The 10,153-nt window shown below is 56.5% G+C and overlaps 3 protein-coding genes across 6 annotated transcripts; 2 read left to right on the forward strand and 1 right to left on the reverse strand.

Annotated features, from left to right (window-relative positions):
- The first annotated feature begins 400 nt into the window (after nt 1-400).
- Wdr24 (WD repeat domain 24) lies at nt 401-6,424 on the forward strand. Its single transcript, XM_010620569.3, has 9 exons — nt 401-1,446; nt 3,184-3,361; nt 3,513-4,185; nt 4,702-4,820; nt 4,899-5,020; nt 5,114-5,218; nt 5,345-5,685; nt 5,818-6,002; nt 6,103-6,424. The coding sequence occupies exons 1-9, from the start codon at nt 966-968 to the stop codon at nt 6,269-6,271; spliced, it is 2,373 nt and encodes a 790-aa protein (XP_010618871.1). The 5' UTR covers nt 401-965; the 3' UTR covers nt 6,272-6,424.
- Nucleotides 6,425-6,536: 112 nt separating this feature from the next.
- On the forward strand, nt 6,537-8,929 carry Jmjd8 (jumonji domain containing 8). 4 transcript variants are annotated; one of them, XM_010620565.3, is made up of 9 exons: nt 6,537-6,734; nt 6,811-6,903; nt 7,040-7,088; nt 7,161-7,257; nt 7,346-7,414; nt 7,502-7,621; nt 7,703-7,770; nt 7,846-7,980; nt 8,051-8,929. In XM_010620565.3, the coding sequence occupies exons 1-9, from the start codon at nt 6,643-6,645 to the stop codon at nt 8,129-8,131; spliced, it is 804 nt and encodes a 267-aa protein (XP_010618867.1). In that variant the 5' UTR covers nt 6,537-6,642; the 3' UTR covers nt 8,132-8,929. The 4 variants fall into 4 exon arrangements, with proteins under 4 accessions (XP_010618867.1, XP_010618868.1, XP_010618869.1 ...); XM_010620566.3 differs by having other exon boundaries at nt 7,703-7,752; XM_010620567.3 differs by lacking the exon at nt 7,346-7,414.
- On the reverse strand, nt 8,172-10,039 carry Stub1 (STIP1 homology and U-box containing protein 1). The gene is made up of 6 exons (XM_010620564.3): nt 9,612-10,039; nt 9,358-9,523; nt 9,094-9,181; nt 8,840-8,896; nt 8,636-8,752; nt 8,172-8,555 (listed from the first exon to the last, which is right to left on the reverse strand). Exons 1-6 carry the CDS (start codon nt 9,751-9,753, stop codon nt 8,430-8,432), a joined length of 696 nt encoding a protein of 231 aa, XP_010618866.1. The 5' UTR covers nt 9,754-10,039; the 3' UTR covers nt 8,172-8,429.
- Nucleotides 10,040-10,153: the final 114 nt, after the last annotated feature.

A 10,153-nucleotide genomic window follows, 5' to 3' on the forward strand; every position in this document is an offset into this window, starting at 1 on the left:
AAAAAAAAAAAAAAAAGGAAATAAAAAAAGGCCGGGGACTTAGTTCAGTGTAGCAGCCCCTGCCTTGCACGAACAAAGTCCTGAGTTCGATCCCCAGCACCGGAAAAATACAATTAAAAGCAATCCCAGCACTCGGGAGTGTGAGGCAGGAGGATCACTGTGAGTTTGAGACCAGCCTGAGCTACATAGTGCGTTCCAGGTCAGTCTCAACTACATAGTGAGACCTTGTCTAAAAAAATAAAATAAAATAAAATAAAATAAGCACAGGAACAAACTACCGACCCGGAATCGCGGAACCTCCAGACCCCAAACCTGATCCAGCCGGGCGACAGGACACGGAACATTATCGTATTGGCAAGTCTGTACCCGCTTCCGGAGGGGTGCTGGTAAGGAATGGACCACTTCCGACGAGGGGCGGAAAAGAGATGGGCCACTTCCGGCGAGGCCGTTCCCGGCAGCGGTCTTCTCTTGGTAAATGACTGGAGTCCCTGCGGGAAGAGAGGGTCTCTACTCTTCTGGTTCTGGTGCTGCAGCCTTCGCCACCCCGCGACATCAGAACCTCGTAGTCTGTTCTGCCGACCTCTCCTTCAGGCTCCTTAAACAGTTCAGTCCCCTGGGTCGCTCTACCCCTACCCCATTTTGCTCCTCCCGGAGCCCTCTTGCTTTCGGAGACCCTGCGCCGACCGTGATGCAAGGGTGTCTCGGGCGGAAAGGAACGATGGTCTTCTGGGGAAGTCAGACATGGTAGTGATCAGTCTGAGGACAGCTACAGAGCCTTCTGGCTGACTTCAGTGAGTTTGAACTTCTTTATGAGGCCGACTGCCTGATAGACTTCCTGCACTGGTAACAAAAGGCCGACCAGGCCAGGCCCGAGCAGTGCCGGGGGACCCAAGCTAATGCAGTCTGAACTCACAAAGTCCCAGGCCAACCCACTTTACTGACCTGCCCCCACCACCCACGCAGCCATGGAGAAGATGTCCCGCGTGACCACGGCCCTTGGTAGCAGTGCACTGACTGGTCGCACCATGCACTGCCATCTAGATGCACCGGCGAATGCCATCAGCGTGTGCCGTGATGCGGCCCAGGTGGTTGTGGCAGGCCGCAGCATCTTCAAGATCTTTGCCATTGAGGAGGAGCAGTTCGTGGAAAAGCTGAACCTGCGTGTGGGCCGGAAGCCCTCACTCAACCTGAGCTGTGCGGATGTGGTGTGGCACCAGATGGACGAGAACCTGTTGGCCACCGCAGCCACCAATGGTGTGGTGGTCACGTGGAACCTGGGTCGGCCATCCCGGAACAAGCAGGACCAGCTGTTCACAGAACACAAACGCACTGTAAACAAAGTCTGCTTCCACCCCACTGAGGCCCATGTGCTGCTCAGTGGCTCCCAAGATGGCTTCATGAAGTGCTTCGACCTCCGCAGGAAGGATTCTGTCAGCACTTTCTCTGGTGAGGCCCATAGAGGCAGGATGGGGTAGACATTTGTCTCTGTAGCGCTTGACCTACCCAGACACTTGCTGTGTGCCTCAGAGTGGCTGGATCAGCAGAGGCGGTGCGGGGCAGGCCTGGGTGAAGCAGGAACCAAGGGAATGGTGGTGGAAGGCAGGATGAGCAGGAATTGAGGCTAAGGGTGGCACAATGGAGAACAGCATGAGGGTTCACAGCTCAGCGGAGTGGTTGATTAGTTCCACTCAGGGCATTACTCCCTCTTCTCACCTCACCAGGCTCCCCTTCTTACAGGAAGTCTACCAGGTCTCCAGGGTTTTCAGCCCAGGGATGCAGAGGAGGTAGAGTACACTGTCTAGTTCCCCCAGGCCCAGCTCCTGATGTCCAGCCCTGAGCCAGCTCTCCTTTGTCTACCTTGATGACACCAAGTGAAGAACAAAGCAGAGCCCTTAGGCCTCAGAAAATTTTTCGGGCAGCTTCTTTTTATTTTAATTTGTTTGTTTGAGACAGAGTCTCACTATGTAGTTCAGACTGATCTGGAACTCACTTTGTAGCCCAGGTTGGTCCCGAACTCACAGCGATCCTCCTGCCTCAGCTTCCCAAGTGCTGGGATTACAGGCATGCGCCACCATGCCTGGCTTCTTTTTTATATTTTATTTTATTTGAAACAGGGAGGGTCTCACTATGTAGTCCAAGCCCACCTTGAACTTACTATTTAGCCCAGGCTGGCCCTAAGCTTACAATCTTCTGCCTCAGCCTCTTACCACACCCAGCTTGGAGGCATATTAAAACAGATCTTGGAGCTGGGGATTTGGCTCAATGGTTCTGCCGCCTGCCTTGCAAGTGCAAGGTCCTTAGTTCAATCAATGCCCAGTACCAAAACAAAACAAAAACATCTTGCCAGGCCGGGGATTTAGCTCAGTGATTCTGCCTCCTACCTTGCAAGCATAAGGACCCAAGTTCTATCCCCGCTACCAAAACAAAACAAAACAAAAAACAATCTTGCCCAGTGTGGGCCACACACGTCTGATCCCACTGCTCAGCAGGCTGAGGCAGGAGGATTGCCACAAATTTAGGACCTGCCTGGGCTGCGTAGTGAATTCAAGAATATTCTGAACTACATAGTGAGACCTTCACTAAGAAAAAAAGAAAAGGTCCGTTCTGAGCTACCTGTTTGTCAGGGAAAGGCTGGACACTGTCCTCTCAGGCACTTGGGTGGACCATGCAGCTCCAGCCTTTGGCAAAGTCTGAGGTACCTTTCCCCATAACTCCCACAGGACATTGGCCCTCAGGAGACTTACTTTGATTTGTTTTGTTTTTGGTACCAGGGATCGAACTCAGGACCCTGAGCTTGCAAGGCAAGCGGCAGCACCACTGAGCTAAATCCCCGGCCCCCTCAGGAGACTTGAAAAGATAGTCAGGTAGGGCTCCCATTCCCCTAGTGTTTATATATGGCCTCCTGAGGGTGAGCTTACACCTTTGTGCAAGGAATAATATAAGATGCAGAATTCAGGGAGAATTGAGGCTATGGGGTTTGTGTAGAAACCACCCAGGGTGTCCTCCCTTTTCTAAGCTTCCCTCACACTGGGAAGATCTTTGGACTGTCTACTTTACCCTCTGGGCCTCCTGGCCTAGCCATACGCAGGTGTGTGACACCATTCTGTAGCCATTCCAAGGGCTCCCCACCCAGCGGGTCAGCCCCCTTACTTCTACCTCCAGTGATGCTCTCCCTGCCTGCAGGCCAGTCTGAGAGCGTGCGAGATGTCCAGTTCAGTATCCGAGACTACTTCACATTTGCCTCCACCTTTGAGAATGGCAACGTACAGCTATGGGACATCCGCCGTCCTGACCGATGTGAGAGGATGTTCACGGCCCACAACGGGCCCGTCTTCTGCTGTGACTGGCACCCTGAGGACAGGTGTGTTGTGGTTCCAGGGGTGTCGGGACAGCGAGGCCCATAGAAGTCTCACTGACTTGAGACCTGTGGGGCAGAGAGCAGGGGGAGCGGAGCTGGGAGTTTCCTCTCTTCCAGAGAGGTCACTGACAGCTTGTGTGGGGCTTTCCTGCAGGGGCTGGCTGGCCACAGGCGGGCGTGACAAGATGGTGAAAGTCTGGGATATGACCACACACCGTGCCAAGGAGATGCACTGCGTGCAGACCATCGCCTCAGTGGCTCGTGTCAAGTGGCGGCCTGAGTGCCGCCACCACCTAGCCACGTGTTCCATGATGGTGGATCACAACATCTACGTGTGGGATGTGCGTCGGCCCTTTGTGCCAGCCGCTATGTTTGAGGAGCATCGTGATGTAACAACAGGCATTGCCTGGCGCCATCCCCATGACCCCTCCTTTCTGCTCTCGGGCTCCAAGGATAGCACACTGTGCCAGCACCTATTTCGCGATGCCAGCCAGCCTGTTGAGCATGCCAACCCTGAGGGCCTCTGTTACGGCCTTTTTGGGGACCTGGCCTTTGCTGCCAAGGAGAGTCTAGTGGCTGCTGAATCGGGACGCAAGCCGTACACTGGTGACCGGCGCCATCCCATCTTTTTCAAGCGCAAGCTGGACCCTGCTGAACCCTTTTCAGGCCTTGCCTCCAGTGCCCTCAGTGTCTTTGAGATAGAGCCTGGTGGTGGGAGTATGAGCTGGTTTGTGGACACAGCTGAGCGTTACGCTCTCACTGGCCGGCCACTGGCTGAGCTCTGTGACCACAATGCCAAGGTAGCTCGAGAGCTGGGCCGAAACCAGGTAGGTTGGGCTGAGGGAAGACCAAGGGCATTGGCCTTGGGGCAGGGGTTGGCTGCCCTGACAGCTGTACCACCCGCTGCCCCAAGCTGAGGGCTTGGGTTGATAAGTCCTACACCAGCACTTGCACCAGTAACTGAGGGTGTCAAGATCATACAGGGCCAGAGTTGACCAGATGGGAGAAGTCTAGGAGCTCATGTGGCCGAAGCCTCTCCTCTGACTCGCTCTTGGTGTCCAACCTACCATGACATGTGGCCCTGTAGAAAGGCAAGAGCTGCCTGCTACATGTCCTCTCTTGGTCCTGTCGGCCCCCTTGCTTCCTCTGCATTGGCTGCCTCTCAATTTTGTTTGCCCTGTGTTATTGCAAGATAGAGACTGGGGTTTTAATTTTTCCCGTGGGCCAAGAAATTGGGACCCCAGGGCAGCCGAATGCTGGTGTGTGATTCTATCCAGGCAGAGAGGCACTACCTGGGGTGCTTTGTGTCCAGGGCCTGGTAAATTGCTGGTACCTGCCCCTAGGTAGCACAGACATGGACCATGCTGCGGATCATCTACTGTAGCTCTGGTCTGATGCCCTCTGCCAACCTCAACCACAGCGTGGGCAAGGGCAGCTCCTGTGGCCTGCCCCTCATGAACAGGTAGATGCTTAGGGCTGGCTCTCCTCAGACGGTGGGGTTGTTAGAGCTCAACCACTCATGAACCTTTCCTGCCCTCAGTTTCAACCTGAAGGACATGGCTCCTGGGCTAGGCAGTGAGACAAGGCTGGATCGAAGCAAAGGGGACACACGAAGTGACACAGTTCTGCTTGACTCCTCGGCCACTCTCATCACTAATGAGGGTAGGCTGGAGGGCAGGCAGGATGCTGATGGGGGTGGGGTTCGGTACTGCACAGTGAGCCACTCCTGAATGACCTCTCTCCCATGCTGGGTAGACAATGAGGAAACTGAGGGCAGCGATGTGCCCACTGACTACCTGCTTGGTGATGTGGAGGGTGAGGAGGATGAGCTGTACCCCCTAGACCCAGAACACGCACACCGTGAGTAAGGGCTCTCATTGGGTGGGGGTTGGGTCAGAGAACGCGCCTATGAGTGCGGGGGGCTTGGGGAGGGGACGGGGAGGGGCAGGGGAGGCCCAGGCCCACCAGCTGGTTCCTGCCTCCCAGCCGAGGAGTCTGAGTACGTGCTGCCACAGGAGGCCTTCCCGTTACGCCATGAGATTGTGGACACACCATCTGGGCCTGAGCACTTGCAGGACAAGGCCGACTCGCCACATGTGAGTGGCAGTGAGGCGGATGCAGCCTCGTTGGCACCTGTGGATTCCTCCTTCTCCCTCCTCTCCATCTCACATGCGCTGTATGACAGCCGCCTGCCGGCTGACTTCTTCAGTGTACTGGTGTGCGACATGCTGCGCTTTTATGCTGAGCAGGGTGATGTGCAGATGGCCGTATCCGTGCTCATCGTGTTAGGTGAACGTGTTCGCAAGGACATTGATGAACAAACCCAGGTGTGTGCGGTGGAGCATGGGCGGGCTCCCTGGAATAGCTGCTGCCCCAGCACCATCCCTGTACATGCTGGGGACAGACCCTCCTAGTGTGAGCCCAGCTAGTGTCCTGACCTCCTGGCTCCATCCCCTCAGGAGCACTGGTACACATCATACATTGACCTGCTGCAGCGGTTCCGCCTCTGGAACGTGTCCAACCAGGTGGTCAAGCTGAGTACCAGCCAAGCTGTGAGCTGCCTCAACCAGGCCTCCACCACCCTGCATGTCAACTGCAGCCACTGCAAGCGGCCCATGAGCAGCCGGGGCTGGGTCTGCGACAGGTGGGTCTGTGGACAGGTGGGTGCGACAGGGGCTGTGGGGTTAGAAGCTTAGGGCCTAGGCAGCGCGAGAACCCCCGCTGAGGTGTCTTTCCGCCCCCAGGTGCCATCGCTGTGCCAGCATGTGTGCTGTCTGCCACCACGTGGTCAAGGGTCTGTTTGTGTGGTGCCAGGGCTGCAGCCACGGCGGCCACCTGCAACACATCATGAAGTGGTTGGAAGGCAGCACCCACTGCCCTGCGGGCTGTGGCCACCTCTGCGAGTATTCCTGACGTGCGGTCCGTGGCCTGGGTCAGCTTCCACAGCTCAGCGGAGGCCCGTCAGGACTAGACACAGCTTCCAGCCTGCTTCCGTGCAGGCATGAAAGGGGGCTGGAGCTTATGAACTAAATAAAAGGCAGGAGTTGCTGTCGGACTGTTAGCAGTCGCTCCACGGGATGGAGGGTAAGGGAGAGCTGGGTCAGTATCGTCATAGTAATTAGCAGCCAATAGCAACTCAGTGTGGTCTTCGCGTCTCTTCCGGAACTTGGGGCGGGCTGAAGAAGGCTGCTTCCGGGAGCCGACCCGTTGCCACGACGACTGAGCTGCTAGCCATTGGCGTGCAGGCAGGGAGTTCCCGGCGTGCTGTGCGTCGGCGGTGGGCCATGGCTTTGGAGTTGCGGCCGCCTGTGCCTCTTGTGCTGTGGCTGTTGGTGTTGGCTCGACTCTGCTCGGAGGCAGCGGACGGCGGGGGATGGTGAGGGGCGCAGGGCGGGCTGGGGCGCGGGACGGCGTGGGGCGGAGGGCAAGCTGCGGTGATCCGATGTCTCCAGGCGGCAGGCTGGACCGGGGCCGGACGTGGCCGTGGAGGAATGCTGCACCGTGGAGCGGCGGTCCGACCTGACCTATGCTGAGTTTGTGCAGCAGTATGTGCCCCACTCTTCCGGCCGGGTTCGCCGGCATCGGAACACTAGCGCCCTGGCCCCCGTCCCCAATCTTCAGCGCGCGTCGGGGCCATGGGGGCACATGACCCGAACTCGACTCTGCCCCTTTTTCCTCCAGCTACGCCTTCCTCAGGCCCGTCATCCTACAAGGACTCACGGATAACTCGGTGAGTGCTGAAGCCCACTGTGGGCAGCTGGCCCTACTTGCTCAGCCGTAAAGAGTTTCTTGACCCCCTCAGAGATTCCGGGCCCTGTGCTCCAGAGAGAGTCTTTTGGCCACCTTTGGGGACCACGTGGTTCGGCTCAGCACCGCCAACACCTACTCTTACCAGAAAGGTGAGCTGCCCCACCTCTTGGGGGCCTGCCTGCTTGCCAACATCCTGAAGGCAGAACCAGCTGGTCCTCACCATCCCCTTTCCCACAGTGGACGTGCCCTTCCACCAATATGTAGAGCAGCTGCTACATCCCCAAGACCCTGCTTCTCTGGGCAATAGTAAGCCAGCTTTGGGCAGCAGTGGGAGTGGGGCACCTGGGTGTCCCAGTTGCCAGGATCCCTGCCTCTTGTTTTTCCTGTTGACAGACACTCTATACTTTTTTGGGGACAACAACTTCACAGAGTGGGCATCACTATTCCAGCACTACTCCCCACCTCCATTTCATTTGCTGGGAACCACTCCTGCTTATAGCTTTGGAATTGCAGGTGGGTTCTCCTCAGGACCAGGAGGTGTAACGGGGGCAGAACAGATTAAATTCAGTTACTATCTCATCACTGACCCCACAGGAGCTGGCTCCGGGGTACCCTTCCACTGGCATGGGCCCGGATTCTCAGAGGTGATCTATGGTCGTAAGGTTAGCACATGGTGGTGGTGATGAGGCTTGGGGTGTGATGACTACAGGAGAGTGACTTTGAAATCCTCTCCCCAGCACTGGTTTCTCTATCCACCTGAGAAGACCCCGGAGTTCCACCCCAACAAAACCACACTGACTTGGCTTCGGGACACGTACCCAGCCTTGGCACCAGCGGAAAGGCCCCTGGAGTGTACCATTCGGGCTGGTGAGGTCAGTAGCTGGCAGGAGGGAGCCTTGCCAGGCCAAAAAGTCCAACTAAATCCTGTGCTCCCCTCCACAGGTGCTGTATTTCCCTGACCGCTGGTGGCACGCCACACTCAACCTTGACACCAGTGTCTTCATCTCCACCTTCCTTGGCTAGCCAGAAGAGGCAGGCCCACACACACCAGCATGTGCCCATGTACAGGTCACAAATTTTATTACAGGAACAGTGGCAGCAATGGCAGCTTCAACCCAACCCACCCCTATCTGCTTTTCCAGCCCAGAAAGATGAGAGACTCACAGCCTGGCAAAGGCTATGCTGAGAGGGGTAGCAGTCCAGAGCCCACCAGCAGAACTGATGGGGGCAGGCACAGCGACACAAATTATGTACAGGAACTGGGGCTTCTGCCTCAGGACCTTCCTGAGCCAGGATATCAAGCAGGGTGGAGCAATGGGCCTCAGTAGTCCTCCACCCAGCCATTCTCAGAGATGAATGCATCGATGACCTCCTTCATGGCCAGGTTAGGGATGAGCTGTTCCTGGGTCAGGGGGCTCCGGGTCACAGGGTCAAAGTGGCCCACACGCTGCAGTGACAACAGGGTCAGAGTGCTCCATGTGCCAGTCTGTGCCTCCAGCCCTGGTCCTGAGGCTCATAGGCCCTTACCTGCAGATGCTCCTCAATGTCCTTTCGGTCATAGGTGATGCCACTTGGTGTGATACACGGTTCCCTCATCAGCTCAAAGCTGATCTTGCCACACAGATAGTCGGGGATATCTCGCTTCTACAGCACATAGGGACAGTGTCAGGGGCCAGGAAAGGAACGCTGCTTCAGCACTTGCTACTCGCAGCCTTCAGAGAAAATGCTCACCTTTCTCTTTTCATCTACCTGAGAGAAGAGCTCATCCATGTCCGCCATGTATTTATCCTGTAAAGAATTGAGCACCGTGTGTGGGCCACTTGAATATTCTTCACACTTACAGCACACATACCAACATGAACCAGGGGCACTGTTACCATAGTACCATAGGGACAGATCCATTCACCTGTGGGCCAGGGCCTCCTCAGTTACATGCACGCACACACTCACACACAGACCCTCATGTGGGCCTAGGGCACCCTCACGTGCTTGGCCTCAATGCAGGCCTGCTGGGCGCGGATATGGCCATCGTCCTCGTCACCCTCTTGATTTCGCTGACACTCTTCCAGCTCCCTGAGGATTGACCAGGAGCTGGTCAGAGGTGAACCTGGCCAGGAGATCAGAGCCCACTCCCATCTCAAGCTGTTCCCTGTCAGCTTCCTGTGCACCCATGTCAGCCTTTCAATAAACACTTGTGTTGGTGACTCAGCTTAACCTGCGAGAGGGCGGCCGGTAGGGGAGGGGCCCACCTCTCTCGCTCAGCTGCGATGAGCCGAGTGAGGTAAGAGTGCAGCTCACTCTCCTGGTGGATGCGCCGCTCTTCAATGCTGTTCCAGCGCTTCTTCTTGGCAATACGCAGGGCACTAGGAATGTCATCCCCAAAGTTGAGCCGCTGCTCTTTGGCCAGGCTGTAGGCTGGGAAAATGGAGTTGTCAGGTCACACTCGGGCTGGTCCACCCTCCTGGCCCCGTGTGCCCTGTGACCGGACAACTTGTCAGTTCACCTCGCTGCAGATTGGCAATAGCCTCGTCGTAATTCTCCATCTCCAGCTGGCACTGCCCCAGGAAAAAGTGGGCCTTCACAGACTGTCCGTCCAGTTCCAGGGCCCGCCGACAGTCCGCCAGTGCTTGCTCAGGCTGCTGCATCTTCAGGTAGCACAGAGCACGGTTGGTGTAGTACACTGCCACCAAGGGATTCCGGGTCTGGAGACAAAGGCCAGGTGGTGTGAAGATGTGGGCTCGGCCATTCTCTCACACCCAAATACCACAGACTGTCCCAGCTTGCGAGCTCGCAGCTGAAATGGAAAACTAGAAGTTTCTCAGTCGTCAACGCTGGAATCCTGGCTCAGCCCACCCTCGACTCCAGTTGATTTTGTAAAGGCAAGTTCCTCAAACGTTCACGGTTCTTAACTTTGGACCCAGGGTCCTCAAGAGGCAGAGATACCCGACCTCCAGACTAGCCAGCCCTAAGCATTTCACCCGTTCGTCCCACCTGCCAGTTATGGGGAGTCTTAGCACAGACTCCAGGGCCGCGCCCGGGCTCCCG

This window comes from Fukomys damarensis, unplaced genomic scaffold, assembly GCF_012274545.1.
Source record: "Fukomys damarensis isolate Sample0158 unplaced genomic scaffold, DMR_v1.0_HiC HiC_scaffold_34, whole genome shotgun sequence".
NCBI lineage: Eukaryota > Metazoa > Chordata > Mammalia > Rodentia > Bathyergidae > Fukomys > Fukomys damarensis.